Genomic DNA, 17497 nt, shown 5'->3' on the forward strand with positions numbered 1-17497 from the left:
AACCAAAAATTAAAAACAAAAAATAATACTAATTACAATTATAACATTAACCATCCACCAATCAATCACTCAATTTAACGTCAAAATAAATTTAAATATCAGAAAACTTATCATATATTAGTATGATTCTAAAGACAATCTCAAATAGTCAAAGTATATATAAATATGAATCTCTCGTATGAAGATAAAAAAATAAACAAAAAACCAAAAATAGACCCAGATTCTCATGATTAAGCACTCCACAATTATCATATTATGAAAGAATGAGTAGCAATTATAGATTACAATATAACTTTCGAGTTCTTTTGATGTTTTTGGTATTGTTTAATACTAACAATTAAATTAAGGAAGATCTAATAAATCAAATAAAAGTTTCATAGAAATTGAATTGAATTGAATTAAAAAATGACAAATACATAAATCATATATGACTCAAAGGGGCCATGCTCTTTTAAATGTCAAATCGTAGGAGATTTTCATTGGAAGCAAGACAAGTATCTTTCAATAAGCTAGAAAAGACTCATACACTCATTAACAAATCATAGGCGTGATAAATTTTAATCATCTCTAATATATACAAGGGGGTAATCTCCAGACTCAAATTTGGTTCACAATCATTGCAAATAAATAAACATAATGTAGTGTAGTAATCTCATTTGATTCGGAACAAAATTAGCAATTTAATTTGGGAGAAATTCACAAATGACAATAACTTGCGTATAAATATAAAGTTTGAATCCTAAATCAATGAATCATAAACCCTAATTATCTAAATTAGAATGATTGAATGCTATTTTATATGTTGAAATTTTAAAATAAATAACAACATTATTTACCTTTTAAATGATATAAAATTGATGAACATATCAACAGTAGGATGAGTAGTACAAACTATTTTAATATTGCAATAGAATAAAACTAAAAGAGATAATAAAACAATAAAATTAAAAGAATTTCACTTGCCAAACTGTAGAAATATACCCAAAAAATTTGAAACCAAATAATTAGAACCAAAATCATAACTAAAAACAAATTCAGAAAGAAAACTCTAAGGAAGTAACAATAAATAGAGGCTTTTATATGTTCTGAAATTTAACAGAAGAGAAAAATGGAGATGAAATTTCAAAACGCGATAGAGATGGCTAAACAATGGTAGAAGAGAGGTTGAACAATGACGGAACGGAGATTGAACAGAAGTTCGAACACGCGACAAAACATACGTTGAGCAGAGATTAGAAGACAACAGCTGGAAAAGTGGCAAAAGCACGGCGAAACGGCGGTGAATGAACAAAATAGAAGCGGAAGCACAACAAACAATGACCGAACAGATGCTTCGCGACGATGCCAAAGTCGTGCGGACTCGGCGAACTAGACTTGACAGTGCCTTCCCCTCCTTCCTCCCTTCTTCTTCCTTCACCCTCATTCACTCTCTCTTGTTTGTTTTCTTCTTTCTTCGTAAGTGAGGGTGAAAGAGTTAGGTGAGTGTGTGTGCGGGTGACTGAGAGATGGTGAGGGATGAGTTGATTAGTAAAATTAAGGTTAGAGTTAGCTAAAATGAATAAGGGTAATACAAGAATTTGTATAAAATTAGAGAGTAGATTAGTAATTGAAAATCAAATATAATATATTAAAACTACTTTAAGAACACTATTTATTTATCAACTTATTAATTGATTTCAAATAAGTATTTTAATGTAAAATTAGAAATAATCTAATTAGTTTTTTGTTAGTTCATAAAATTTAACTACAAATTTTAATTTTTTACATTAAATTATCAAATTCTCGTTATTTTTTAATTGCTAAAACTTTAAATTTTAAATAAGAAAATATCCAATCATTATGAAATTTATATGAGTCCAAAATAATTTTAAACTTTGGCTTCGCTAGGTAGACAACGAAGAATCTAAATAATGTGAATAATGAGTTGTATTTCCGGCTTACAGAAGGTGAAAAAAATCGGTCCATCACAAATTGCCCTCCCAAAAATTCTACTTTCACCTTTTACACTTTACCATTTATCTTCTAACCCTTTTACCACCGCATACCTCTCCCCAAACCCTCACTGCGCCGTCGATTCCTTCCTCACTAGCCAGCCTCAGCGTTGCCGAGCTTTTTCTCCATTAAGCCGTTGATTTAAAATGAAAATAACCATTAACATACCTAGCAAAAGGAACATCTGTCAAATTTTATTATATCTACTTAAATCAAATTCAAATTAAATAAACATCCATTTTAGAATAAAAAATAACCATCTACATAGCTAACAAAATGAACATCCAGCAAATTTCAATATACTTAATTAAATCCAATCCAAATTAAATAAACATCCACTTTAGAATGAAAATAATCATCCACATACCTAGTAAAGTAAATAACAATTCAAAAAGAGAAGAGGACATAAACAACAATCATCTATCACCATCAGCATCACCCACCATTCTCATTTCTCTATAAGAAAGAAAGAGTTTTGTTTTGTTATTCCCAAAGGAAAAGAAATGGCTACCTTTGTTGTGGCGTAGTTTTTGGTTTGAGTACTACTTATAATTATTCATGCACATATCATATTTCCTAAGTTCGTTATATTAATCCCACACCGATCCACGTTATTAACCCACAATTATATGTGTTTTTGATGTCTTTTTCTCTCAAATGTTTCCTCGCTTTTCACGATCGCAGAAGAACTTCGTCCGTAAGAGACAAACAGCGACTTCGACGTGAGACAAACGGCGGCATCAGCACGGGCTGCAGGCTTCTATTGCATCTGAACGAAGCAATGAGGAACGGTGACATTCTACTACGTCTGAATGGCTGTCTCCACGACGACAACAAGTTGTGATGGGGTACTAGAGAGGAACTATGTGGGCTATGCCGCGAACGTCGGAAATGAAGTTATGATAAGATTGGAAGTAATCGTACATAATGTGAATGTATTTAGATATTAATTCTAATTTTTAAAATTTTAAAATATATTAATAATTATTTAATTAATTAAAAATTTGAATTTTAAATTTAAATTTATTTTATTTAAAAATAGTTGTTCACAATATACATTGTTTACCTATACTTTCTTTGACACCATAAATATGCATTAAAAGTTCTACGAATGGCTGGCATGTGGATGAGGCCAATCCCTTACCAACTCCAATGGTGGCCTCACTTAAACTGCACAAGAATGATTTTGAATTGTACGTTCCATGACCCAAAGCTCTACCGTTCCATGATTCAGTGGTTGGAGTGCTTTAGTATTTTACCGTGATACGTCCCGATATATATCTCTTACTTTGTGAATAGAGTATCACAGTTCATGCACAACTCCACATTGAATCAATGAAATAAAGCTGTGTGGAACGCTAAGTCATGGTTTAATTTTTTCTCGCTGTATTGACTATAGACTTTTGGATTTTGGTGATGCAGATTGGACTAGCGACCTTGATGATAGACAATCTAGGAACGAATTTTGTGTAGTGGAAGAGTCATAAGCTAGCAGAGGAAAAAGTTAATCATAGTAGCACTGAAGCGGAGTATCGTGCATTAACATTTCTTCAATCGTCGGAGCTAATCTCTATTCAACAATTATTGCATGAACTTAGAGTGCCACAACGAGTAACTCCAATCATATATTGTGACAATCAAAGCGCATGTATGTTGGTTATGAATCCAGTTTTTCATAGAAGACGTAAACATCTCGAATTAGATCCACATTTCCTAAGAGAGATGGTGAACGAGAAGGAATTATATGTTGTAAATATTTTTTATTAAGATAAACTCTCAGACATGCTGACAAAGCCTCTTTCAGAGAGAATGTTTAATGTGTACAAATTTGGTATAAAAAATTGATAAATCAAATTTGAAATTAGAATTTATAAACTTTAAATTTATATATTTTTTTATAAAAAAAGAGTACAATACTCTTATTTTAAAAAAAAATAAAATATTCATATTATATTATATATATTAATTTTAAAAATTTTAAATCTTAACTTCATGATGACTTAGAAAGAAGAGAAAGATTAGAATTTAGAATTATAATATATATATATATATATATATATATATATATATATATATAATAAAAATATTTTGTCATTTTCTATAATAATAGTATTATAGTCATTTTTTATAAAAAATATTAATTTAGATTGATTCAAGATTTAGTTCATTAATTTTTTTAATCAAATTAATTTGTCTGATTAAATTTTAACGAAAATATTTAAAAAAAAAAAACATTTTAAACACATTTATCTGAGTAGGTCTCAAAAATTAAAATATTTGAAAATTATATCAATGCCCTTAATAAAAGATGTATGAAGATATTTTATATATCTTTCTAATAGCATAAACAAAACGTTTGTAATTGTAAGCCTAGTCACGGACTTGTGTGAATATGGCTAATCCAATCTGCTAAACACAATTTGGCAAGGAATCTTTTATCTTTAATAAACGAACCGAAATGAAAAGGTGTCGCTTGTGCCTCGGTTTGAATTTTGATGCCATTGGACTACAAAACGACAGACATTCGACCCCAATATTCTCTCCCTAACTCGTGAAACGACCCATTGAAGCCATGAATTCCTACGTAATTTAGTTAATTAACATGTTAATTAAATTAAAATTATGTTTCGGATTCCGATTTCTGAACAAACCAACTGGTCCTCCTTTGAAGAACGTATCGAGATATTTGTTTCTTCTTTGTATTTTTCTGTCTAAAATTGTTACACACATTTCTTTATTTAGCTAAGTCGACCAACATACTCAGTCATCATTGGGACCTGCTCCTTCACTGCTTTACCCAAGCTGAGATAATTTAATTACTTAATATGTTATTGGTCATAGGACTACGATAATTAAATAAAGTTTTGAACTAACAAGATAATTCTAAACTGAGGTTCCTACCTATAGAGGTTTCAAAATGCATTGACGATGGAAAATAACAATAATTTCACCATTTAACAGAGGTCTCACTTTGCCTCCTTAAGTTGAGGGTACGATACACTTGTAAACAATTAAACATAGGCTCAAAGTTGGCCAATTCTACCATGAAGTGCATAAAATGAAGAGAGGTATTTGATCTTATTTCAAAAATAAACAAAAAATAAAATGATATCTTTCATAGTTTCATGTGATGCTATCTAATTATCCACCAAAGAATATTTTCATTTTTTCATTTCTTCATCATTTTCCCTTTTCACCATAGCATGTACTATGACTAAGTCTTATGAATTCTTTTTCTTTCATAGTTATGGTTTCAGATTAGTGCATTAGCTACTTTAGTTAAATTTTGTCCATACCCTTATTAACTAATATTTAGCTAGCTCAAATAATAAACGGGTTGGTCAAGTGAAAATAAGCTTGCACACTATTCATTAATCAACGGGGTTTTCCCTCATAGCTAATCAAATTATTCCTATTATTATAGATCGCACTTTAGACTAAAAACAACTTTTTTATTTTTTATTGAATAGATGAAGCAATGATCATTGTAATAAATTAATGACCTGATTCCACGGTGAATATTCCAAGTTCCAACTATTGATTGATAAAAGATCATAAATCAAAATTGGGAAAAAGGCACTTTTTTACAATGCAAAATGTGAGGCCTGGTATTTACTAGCACCCATCATGTACAGATATAGAGGACATGTCAATGGAATCTGAATCCTGAAATTTACAGTGATCAAGCTAGCTAGACACCAAACCCAACCCCCCATCCAAAACTAAGCCAAAAAAGTGTCAGAACCAAACCACTCCTAATCTCATCGCTGGTTTTGTCCATTAGCTCACCCTTCACGTGATCCAAACAACCAAGAAACACGGCCATAAGAGAGAATAAAAAAGTACCCTCATAAGGAGGGACCCCTTCTTTGTTTCCCTAAACAAAAAGGGCATAAAAAATGAGAATGATGGTGACCAAGGAATTGGACGGCCAGGATGGGGCGTGGCCTGTGTCGAACTGGAGCGAATCAACGGCCAGTGGCATGTTCTCTTGATCGGGGCTACATTTTGATTCGTGTGGGTGCGCGCTGTACATGATTGCCCGCAAAACGGCCGAAACGGTAGGTATGTATGCCGTTTTATTCTTAGCGAGAAGCCACGTCAGCCCCATTAGTTGACAGTCACGGTTGAACATCCTCTTTACCCTTGAAGATTCACCCCCTCCGCCTCCCTTCGTCTCGTTCTTGTAACCCTTTAGCTGCAGAAATCAAACATTGCTGCTGTTTAATTTTACTATTCATTCAGGATATATAGTAGGTAGAATATCAAGTGCACAAACTGTTTGCAATGTAAAAGGGAAGAAATGTAATCAAAAGAGAGAAAAAAAAAGGTGCTTAAAGGGTAAATAAAACAAGAAAAGTTTGTAATAATTGGAGTGTGCACATGGTAATGTCATTTTCGCATGTTGCCAACCCTAAGAAGAATCCCCCTATTGCGAGGATAAAAAAACAACAAAAAAGAAAAACACACAAGACTAACTGACTCAGGCTATAATGCATAACACCCCAGATGAGATGACTTTCAACTTCACTTTTCACTTTAAATAAAAAAATAACCCGCCATCAATAGATATATCAATTTAATTTTCGTGTACTTGTAATTTTTCTAATTAAATATCTAATCGTATATTATTGGGATTTGCTAAACCAATGTTGAAATAAAATAGTAAACTTTTTTAGTCTATAATGATGATAAAAGTTACTATACAATGTCTTTGAATTCCATAAAACTTTCCTATTGCAAAACCCATATCACTCTAGCAACTAAATATGCTAAACTCAACTACTAATTATTTTAAACATCTTCAAGACACATACATTTAGACTCTAGATATATATATATACCCAACCTAACTCACAAGAAGTACAATAATGCTTCTGGAGGTTTTTTTTTATAAATAAAATAAAATTAGTGCGAACAATAGTTATTATTTCTTTGGACATAATAAGTTTATACTGAAAAAAGCAGATGAATTTACTAAAAAGTCCAATTATATAAAGCAAAAATGAATGATTGAAATAGCTAAAACTCAATAATAATAATAATAGTACTAGCTAGCAAGAGTAGTACAATTATTAGTATTAATATTTATAGTGATGGTGATGAATATGAAGATGATTAGGGCGTGGACCTTTTGTAGGGCACCAAGGCACTTGGTGCAACCAGCGTAAGAAGCGTTACGACAATTCTTCTCCAAGTCACGAACGGCAACAGTCGGCGTTGCGTTTCGATGAGTAACCGAAACGTTAAACGCAGCGGGGCAACTCAGCGAGCTTATCTGATGAAGCCTGATTCCACAGAAGCACAGGATGGCGTCGCAACTCGCATTCGGCTGAGGGATCCTTATGTTGCGGCTCACCAGCGAGTCCTGGAGTGAGTTAACACACTTCTGTGAATCGTCCGGCATCATCGGAAGCTCGCCGGAGGAGCTGGACGACGAGGAGGGAGACGGTGCGGGAGCGGGAGGGGGGAGTTGGAGGGCGGACCGGGCGTGTGCGGCGAAGAGCCAGGCGGCCAGAACGGGGCAGCAGCGGCTGCGGTCGAGGTTTTTGCCGCAGGCGGCGTTGACGCCGCCGAAGAGTTCGTTGGAGAGGTCGAGGCGGCATGGGAGGGTTTGGGTTTGAACCGGGAAGGCGGGGACTGTGTTGGAGGAAGAAGGGTTTTCGCTCGGTTCGACCGGCTGGTTGGGGTCGCTAACCGGTTCCGAGAGAATACCGGCATGTGAGATGGGGAGAAGAAGTAGAGGGAGTAATGAAGTGAAGAAGAAAATGGATGTGAATGATTGCATTTTCTCTTTTGGGTTGAAACTTGAAAAGCAGTGAGGAAAAGGAGTGGGGGAGAAAGAAAAGCGTGGAAATTATGCGTCTTTTCTTAAAAAAAGAAAAAGAAAAGTATTGGGATTATGGGTAGAGAGAGATTCAAGAGATATTCAAAAAGGTGAAGGGAGATAGTAGTAGACCTACGATTCGTGTGTGTTTTGATTTCAGAATTGTAGACCCATGATATGATTTGATTGGGGCATTGCGGGAAACAACAACACAAGAAAAAGCATAAGAAAAGAATCAAATGATGGCTAAGAGAACTGAAGCTGTGGTGAGAGATTGAGAGAGGATGGCATGGGGTAACAGTTTGCTTTGATTTGCTTTGTTTTGTGTTTTCCCTCTCTCCCAAGTCCCACACTGTCTCAGTCTCTCTTTGCTCTGTCACTCTAATGTGCCTCTATGTGCGCACACATGTATAAATAATGTTTTAGTATCATTTAAGAATTATGAAAAATATTATTTATCCACTAAAATCACTCATTAAATTAATTATTAATATATTTATATATAAATATATATAATTTAATTTATTTGTAATATATGTTTATATTTTAATTTATATTTTATATTAACGATTAATTTTAATGTATAAATAATATAGTTAAAAAATCAATTATTATTTATTTAGCTATAATTACAGTTTTAGAAAATTGAGATAATTTAATTTGATTTGTTTGTGTCTCTGAACAAAATTTTAACTATTGATCCTTTTAAATAATGATGAGTTTAGCTATTATCTGTTTTAACATATTTTTAGAGTACATATTAGTCAAATTTTTATATTATAGTTTATAACATTTTATGAATTTTTTAATTGTTAAGTTATAAATTTTGCTTCTGTTTAGGGTATTTTATAAAAAAAGAACTAATAAAAATACAGTTTGATGGACATAAAATTTTGACAAGATATTAATAATTAAAATAAACATTTAAAATTTTATCAATATTATCATTTTAAGTTTGTTCATAAATAAAAATAAAAATAAATACAAATTTGGCCTTTATAATTTTGGATGAAAACCAAAATCTTTTTTAACGTTATCATTTATTCGAAATCGTTCTTCACGTTAAAATTATTTTTAAAATTATATTTTTATTAATAAAAAGACAAATTTACTCCCAACAAAACAAAAATAATTATATCTCACCTCACTATTATCCCTAACCTCAAGCTTTGTCATTCTTTTCAAACAAGAGCTTTGAGTGTCTAATTAAAGATCGTACAGCCAAATAATAATAACAATCATGAAAATCATAGGTATATATAAAATAGGGTTTTTTACTTAAATAAATTATATGCATTTCAAAATTACCCAATTCTCCTAAATTAGATTTTGCAACGTAATTATCCTTTTTGTATTATTATATAAATCGTCCCAGGGTGCAAAGGATTATATAAAACGTAAATCATCTCACCCTAGGACGATTAATGAATGAATTTTGAATGCAAAATAAAAGTAAATCGTGGCAGGGCTTCTTGGGTTAGTAGTTGAGCATAAATCGTCCCAGGGTAGTAGGTTTTACGAGTTAATGGGCTAAACCAAACTGGGCTGCCACGATTTATGTGTTTTTTCGGACCCTCAGGAGCCTGGGACGATTTATGTGTTACTCTGTAACACTCAAAGGGCTGGGACGATTTATGGCCAAGTTATAACCCTAAGGACTCAAGCACGATTTATGCAGGCAGAAACTCTATAAATAAACGAGTTTCAAACAGACGAGCCACACAAAACATATGTTGAGGTTGTGAGAGATGGCAGAGAGTATTTTTTTGTTAGTGCATCACCGGGGAAAAATAGATGAAAACACAAGTGAGGGTGTAACTTTTTCTAGCAAAAAGCAGATAGGTGTGTTTATTACTCCGTCGACGACGTTGATGGATTTGCACAGTAGTATATTAGAGAAGGCTGGAAATTGTGGTAAGAAGCGCGTGAAGCAATTATTTTTTGTATTCCGATATCGTTGAAGCCAGGTTATGTTAAGTTTGGGAAGTACGCGATGTTGGGTGATGACGACATGCGAGTTATATTTCATAGTAAGTCAAGATTTCCCGACTTAGGCGCGCTGGAGTTGTTTGTCAGAATGGTTGACGTGGAGGGCAGTAGCCGGGGGACTGCTCCGAATCTGCCCACTGGCGTCATAGAAGGAACTTCCACCGCCGTTCCAACAGGGCAACCGGCGACTCCACTTGTTTTGTCCCCATCTTTTGCTGCTGATTTGCCTGTCTCGGGTGATGACTTGGGTGATGGGCGTAGCTTCGGCCAGCTTGCAGCTGCGATGGGAGCTGATCCTGTAGTGGACGGTGCACCCGCATTCATGGAGGTAAGAGAGAGAGATCCGTTTGCGGAGGCTATAGGTGATGATGGGTCAGATTCCAAGCCACCAATTATTGGTGACGAGAGCGACGGTGATGAGGACACCGCAGTTGCCGTGGGAGCTCAAACCCATGGTAGCAGTGGTACGCAGCAGTACCCTCGACACTTTACCACATTGAACCTTGAAGCAATGAACCAGGCCGCAAACTTAGATCAGCATCACCCGGTGATTCACGGAGAAAGGCCTAGCGTGATTGGCACGGACGAGTTTGAGGTTGGGCAAAGGTTTGAAACAAAAGAGGAAGCTGTACTGACAATAAAGAGTTATAATATTCGGCAGGGAGTAGAGTATAAAGTGTTTGAGTCCGACCAGTTGAAGTATCATGGGAAGTGTGTCCAGTTCGGGAATGGTTGTAATTGGCTGATCCGTGTCACTATGAGACAGAGAAAAGGCTACTGGGAAGTTAGAAAGTACAATGGACCACACACGTGTCTAGCAACGGAGATATCAATGGATCACAGGCAGCTCGATTACCATGTCATATGTGCCTCGATTTTATCGTTGGTGATGGCTGATGCATCGGTGTCGGTTAAGGTGTTACAGAATGCGGTGTCATCGAAGTTTGGGTTCAAGCCAAGCTACAGGAAGGTTTGGATGGGCAAGAAGAAGGCAATTGCGCAGATATATGGAGATTGGGAGGAGTCTTATAACCACATACCACGGTGGATCATGGGGGTTCAGTTGTATATGCCAGGTACGATTGCGCTTTTGCATACTTCGCCAGTGAGGATAGGTAATACCGTTGATGCGTCAACGGTTTTCTTTCATCGACTTGATGCCCAGTAACATGCCCTCAACCCCTACAACACCTGCATCAACTTGATGCCCAGTAACATGCCCTCCGGAGGTACTACCACCTCCCCGTGCTGACCCACCTCCTCCTCCACTGTCTCCTCCCCCACTGCCACCACCCCAACCCCAACCAGCTCCGCTAGCACCCCCACCACCACCGCCACCCAACCCAGATCCACTCGCACCCCCTCCCCAACCAGAACCCCCACCACCTCCTCCTCCCCAACCATCTCCACCACCCCAACCCCAACCAGACCCGCCCCCACAATGCCCCCAACCCCCTCGCCGACCCTGGTGGCCGGTCCCACCATCATCTCCCCCCTCATCGCCATCATCACCTCCACCCCCACCATCATCATTGTGGTGCTCTGGATCATCATCTATCCCAATAGCATCCTCGTGTCTTGCCCCAACAGGCTGACTGTATCGAGTCCCCACACGCGCACGGGTCGTTCTCCGCCTATTGTCAGGCACATTTGGACCTTGCTGCCTAGCAGGTGCAGCAACATGACCCCGAACTGGAGCATCTACGGGAACTCCACCCGCCCGAGGATCCATCAGTAGACGGTCATGTGAAAGGAACCTACGTGCAACACGGAACCACCAGTCAAGATACTCAGCAGAGGGACGTGAATCTGGAACCAACTGAAAGGAAAGCACGCTCTGACGTCTGTCATCCCAATACTGATGCCATGTGGCGAACACCTCAGGAAACCACCTAGTGGGTCCTCTACCATCCTTCGATAACAAGAAGTCGATGTTGATGGCTGGCTCCGGGATGTGCTGAACTCCCCCGAGCTGAGATAAAACCCTATCAACTTGATGCCACTCTATTGACGCAAAGTAAATCAACGCAGTTGTCGACTTCCATAAAAGCGTGTGGTCAGGTCGGAGTATGTCAGGATGGACTACTTGGATCACCTCAAGACTGCTGTATGGCATCCAGATGAACTGCAACATGGAAATCAGTCAACATTACCAACCGAGTATATGAAAACAGAAGTACAGAAAATAGCATTATAGACATTCAAACTTACATCATCGCCAGTCAGCCTATCTAATCTGTGTCGGGTAGCAATCACACGGGGACCCTTCTCATCCGACGAAGGAAGAAACCGACCCCACCTGTACCGTTACAAAGCCCCCATTAGTGAGTTTATAAAATACGATACAAACATGTGCATGACAATGATTATGCATCAAAATGATATACCTCGCAGCAAGCGGCCAGAGAATAGCATCAAACCCTCTAGGCCTGAATGCCAGGAAACGTCAAAATATCCAAGACTGTAGTAGTGACAGCGGTCCAGCGAGGTTCTTTACATTCCGATTCGCAACCCTACAGAGACACCTGTACAACCAAGACAAGGTGGCCGAAGCCCAGCTGTACTTGCCGAGTCCATCGAGGTCTGCAACATACGGGAGCCACCGTAAGTGTACCCTGGCACCAGACTTATCCGTGAACAGCGCGGTGGACAACAACATCATGATGTAACCCCGTGCATAGATCTGCACCGTCTCCTCTGACGCATGAGCGGGCAGAACTCTAAACTTGTTCTGGAACCAAGAAAAAGAAACTGTGAAGTCATCGATGCAGTCCTCCGGTGGGAGTTCACCAAATAGCTCTCCAAACCACACCCATGCAGGCTTGCCACCGTCCATCAACTGCTCGAAGTCACTGAGGCACCCACTCACTGCATGACCGTCAATTGGAAGGCCAAACTGGTATGCCACATCTTGTAGTGTTATGGTACACTCCCCAAATGGCATGTGGAAGGTATGTGTTTCGGGACGCCATCTCTCCACAAAAGCACTGATCAGCGGCTCATCAAGCTTGAACCAGTAATCATTCAACTGAGCAACATGTAATAGGTTCGCACAATCTAAGTACGGGAGTATACGATCATGCAGTATCATCTTCTGTTGCCGATGCACGCTCCTAACGCACCATGTAGGCTGAAAATACGCAAGAATAACCACATCATTATTTCGGGTACTTATACACACACACACATAGAAAATAACTTATGCCATGCCAGATATTCAACTCACAGATGCCATCAAAATGGATATGTTCATAATAACATTTCATGTTCAATTCGACATTACCAACATAATGTAAGAACCATAAAAGTCACAACCGAACCGATCATTTCAACGGGTTAACGGTTCAACCGAAAATTCACCGGTTCAACCGATTGACCTCGTCCTATATATTTAAAAAATAAAACATATTAAAAATTTTCAAAACTAAAATTTAAATACATATTTTCACTATTAATCCAACTACAACATTTTTAAATAAAATTTGAAACTCAAGCAGTTCGGTCGACCCGGTCTTACTAACTTATATCAGTTTAAACCATTTCATTCCGGGTTTGACCACACCAAACTGGTTCGTTCCCTCATCCGGTCATATCATTAGACTGGACCGGTTCAGGATCCCATTGGCCGGTTTAATCCTCGAACCGCTTCGTTCCGGTCCGGTTCGAACCTATCCGGTTCGGTTCGGTCCGGTTCGAGCTGGTCCGAACTCTATAGTAAAATCAGCAAATTTCATGGGATTCTACCATCAGAACCATCACCCTATGATGAGTGAATTCCATGATCTTTTAAGACCACTGATTTCTGACGTCTTATACAAAACCAAAAACTAACTAAATCACTATACATGATATCCGACAACGTCTTAATAAAAAAATATTCTAAGATGCATATTCACCCTATACAATATCATCCAACATACTATATCATCCAAAATTTAAAACCATTACAAAATTTATAAGATTACCTCTTGATCGATAAATCCGGCAACATGCGCAACGCCGTTCAGGCGGTACATATCTCCTTGGTTCGCGGCCATTACCACCGCCGGAGAGATCCCCCAACACCTCCTGCCGACCACCTGCGGCCCGCTACCACCACCTCCGGTGCCACTCAGACGCCTCTGCCCACCACCAGTTGCACCTCCGCCACCGGCTGGTCCCACACCCAAAAATACTTCTCCACCCAAACTCTCTCCGGTCAAAAATGGTGGCTCTAAGACCTCCCTCAACCCTTTACGCCGCAGCAACAACAAAGATGACTCGTGCTTGAGTCCTTAGGGTTATAACTTGGCCATAAATCGTCCCAGCCCTTTGAGTGTTACAGAGTAACACATAAATCGTCCCAGGCTCCTGAGGGTCCGAAAAAACACATAAATCGTGGCAGCCCAGTTTGGTTTAGCCCATTAACTCGTAAAACCTACTACCCTGGGACGATTTATGCTCAACTACTAACCCAAGAAGCCCTGCCACGATTTACTCTAATTTTGCATTCAAAATTCATTCATTAATCGTCCTAGGCTGAGATGATTTACGTTTTATATAATACTTTGCACCCTGGGACGATTTATATAATAATAGAAAAAGGATAATCATGTTGCAGAATCTGATTCAGGGAAATTGGGTAATTTTAAAATGCATATAATTTATTTAAGTAAAAAACCCTATAAAATAAAGAGAGAACTGCCACTAATTTCAGAATACGATACTCAAAGTAAAGAAGAAACGAAGAACTTGGAAAGAAAACATTGGAATCAATTGAATTATATAGGTAAGAAACATGCATTATACAACATAGTGAAATTAATTAGGAGGTTTTAGAATGAGCAAAAAAGAAAAAGGCTACAAGTACAAATATTTTCTTGTCGTATCTAAGTATCGGACACATTTTAAATATGATATATATCGATATTTACCTGACACATGTATCTATTGTATTTAACTGTATCTTAATAAAAAATAATTTTTTTTGGACACATTTAAACACATATAAATATTATCATATGTCAATGTGTCCAATCTTATTCTTAATATGTATTCTTAAAATAAATTTAGAAAGAGTATATATTATTTATTAATAATAAAAAAATTAAATACTTTATATAATTAATGTAAAATATTAAAATAATTAAAAAATTAATTTATATTTTAATATTATTAAAATATTAAAATATTATTACAATTTATCTAAAAAAATACTTTATATTATATATATATATATATATATATATATATATATATATTATAAAAATTTGTGTGTCAGCATATCTAGTGTCGTATCATGTCTCGTGTTCATATCAGTGCCCATGCATCATAGAAAAAAAGAAAGAAAACTAAAGAGAAGAAAAACGTGCATCTTATGAGAGCATAGAGAGAATTAAGTTGTTTAATAAGTAGCTTATAGCAATGTGTTTAAAGAAACTAGGGAATTAGTGTGTTAGTTGCCTTCTCAAAGAAGAACACTTTCTGTTTTTCTTATGCTATGCAAAGAGAAATAGAAAAGGACTCACAATATAAAGTAGCGTTTGAAAGAAAAATTGAGAGACAGAAATTGAAATGAATCTCAATATCCTGTTTGATTTGAAATAAAAGTAAAGACTGAAATGTTATAAATTACTTAAATAATACATCTCTTTCTCAACCTATGTCAAATTTCATGAAGTTTCATCCCTTTTTTCTCCTGTGCTCGAAGAATTAAACAGTGGGGACACAAACCGTCTGCCAACCCCTCCGCCGCCACCGCCGCTTACGTCAGCATAGAAGATTCTCTCGTTGACTCTAGTGCACCATAGCGACTCCAAAGCTTCTCAATCGCGCCGCCAGGTACTCCACAGGGTCGTCTGTTTAGTGCTTTTCGCCTCCTTTGCATCTATCTTGCCACTGTCGCTGCCATTCCTTATCAGGTCTGCTCTTCACTTCAGAGTTGTGTGTCTGTTCTCTTCTCTTTCTCTTCGTCTCTGCTTTTCTCTTTTGTTTGTCACATATCACTGAATTTGGGGCTGTATTTTTTGTCTAGATGACTACATAATCTCTAATTATAATTAGATTGATAACTTTATATGCTAATTTTCAGGGACCTGCGCAAGCTTAGATTCGCTTATTAGAGCTACAACGTCAATGACGCAGCAATGGTCTTGGACGATGAGAAGATGAATGAATGAGAAGCTGCGAAGAAGTAGTCCTTATTTGATTTGCACAAAAGATAAATTTGGAATTATTTAATTAGAACGAGGGTATTTTGGTCAAAAATATTATTTAGATTTAAATTTCCATCTCTAAAAATTCAATCTCTTATGTCTCTATTTTTTGGAGGTATTAAAATACTGAAATTTTGGAGATGAAAACTAAAATTTTAGTTTCAGTCTTTGGACCAACAAATATGATATTAAGTCTCAATTTTCAGTTTTTGTTTCGTTCAATACCTTAAAACAAACGGTACCTAATAGATACAGAAAAAGTATGTGTCTAAAAAAAGACTAATGCCGACAGTGAAAAAAAAAAAGAACAAAGAAGATAGAGAGATTACATATAAAGGCAAAATTGTCTAAAATTATTATTTTTTAATAAAAGAATTATTTTAAAAATAATTTTAACATTAAGAACAATTTTAAAGAAAAAAACATTAAAAACGATTTTGATTTTCATTTCAAATTATAGAGATCAAAACAATATTTATCTCATAAAAATATTTTACAAACTTAAAAAGTATTTTTCAAATTTGTTAAAATATTATTACTTTAATTTTTTAAAAATATCTATTTAAAAATCTAGATGATGATGATAATAATAATAATAATAATAATAATAATAATAATAATAATAATAATAATAATAATAATAATAATAATAATAATAATAATATAATAATAATAATAATAATACTTTCTATCAATAATCCTATAAAATAAGGAGAGAGAGTTTAGTATAAAAAGGTATGATAAAGGAATCAATAGGTGATTTTGTACAAATTAATTTAATTTATCTAAAATTAAGATACTTTTAATTTATAGCTGTAATTACAAAAGTACAATTCGAAAACCATAGATGATAATTAAAGAGAGTGCTACAATAATTATAAAATAGTAAAATATCATATTAATCTCTAATATTTTGATAACATTTTAAGAGATTTTTGTCTCAAATGTTTAAAATGATTTATTTTTATTCTTAACGTTTAAAATAAAATAAGATATTTTGGATAAAAATAAAATATTTTAAATAGTAAAGATAAAATTAGATTTAATCCAAGTATTAATGATTAAAATAATTCTTTATGTTTATAAAATTATAGTTAAATTCACACTAAAAGTTCACTTTTCGTTTTTTAAGTGAATACTGTACTTCAAAGAATTTTCTTCAACTGATAATAAAAAATTGTCTCTTTTATCTGATCAGGAGTACATTTAACATAAGTTAATTGTAATAATTACACTAGAAAGCTAACTGGTACTGTATTAAATAATAATTAGTGTTTGTTTCAAATGTAATATGATATATTGTTGGTCAAATTGCGCCTTTATTTGATTGAATTTAATTTGTTGATTTTCATGTGGTAGAAGAAGAGGAGGATCTGATCTTAATTCTTAAGGAGTGAAGGGAAGTGAGATTCGTTTTGATGCAGAAGCGCATGGTGAGAGCAGGACGAAGCAACTCCATGAACTAAAGAAAAAGTCTGTTCCGGAATTTGGCACC

General features: G+C 35.6%; 2 protein-coding genes across 2 annotated transcripts; one reads left to right on the forward strand and one right to left on the reverse strand.

Annotated features, from left to right (window-relative positions):
• Positions 1–5500: 5500 nt before the first annotated feature.
• On the reverse strand, positions 5501–8204 carry LOC130969360 (uncharacterized GPI-anchored protein At4g28100-like). The gene is made up of 2 exons (XM_057895037.1): positions 7124–8204; positions 5501–6190 (listed from the first exon to the last, which is right to left on the reverse strand). Exons 1-2 carry the CDS (start codon positions 7778–7780, stop codon positions 5870–5872), a joined length of 978 nt encoding a protein of 325 aa, XP_057751020.1. The 5' UTR covers positions 7781–8204; the 3' UTR covers positions 5501–5869.
• A 1608-nt stretch (positions 8205–9812) lies between these two features.
• On the forward strand, positions 9813–10917 carry LOC130965670 (uncharacterized). The gene is made up of 2 exons (XM_057890431.1): positions 9813–10778; positions 10885–10917. Exons 1-2 carry the CDS (start codon positions 9813–9815, stop codon positions 10915–10917), a joined length of 999 nt encoding a protein of 332 aa, XP_057746414.1.
• The last annotated feature ends 6580 nt before the right edge of the window (positions 10918–17497 follow it).

This window comes from Arachis stenosperma, chromosome 3, assembly GCF_014773155.1.
Source record: "Arachis stenosperma cultivar V10309 chromosome 3, arast.V10309.gnm1.PFL2, whole genome shotgun sequence".
NCBI lineage: Eukaryota > Viridiplantae > Streptophyta > Magnoliopsida > Fabales > Fabaceae > Arachis > Arachis stenosperma.

Coding starts and splice junctions, on each gene's coding strand:
- LOC130969360 (XM_057895037.1), bottom strand. CDS start 7,780: ATGCAATCATTCACATCCATTTTCTTCTTCACTTCATTACTCCCTCTA. Junction 6,191..7,123: donor GCCTTGGTGCCCTACAAAAG/GTCCACGCCCTA, acceptor TGATTTCTGCAG/CTAAAGGGTTACAAGAACGA.
- LOC130965670 (XM_057890431.1), top strand. CDS start 9,813: ATGTTGGGTGATGACGACATGCGAGTTATATTTCATAGTAAGTCAAGA. Junction 10,779..10,884: donor TCAAGCCAAGCTACAGGAAG/GTTTGGATGGGC, acceptor TGTATATGCCAG/GTACGATTGCGCTTTTGCAT.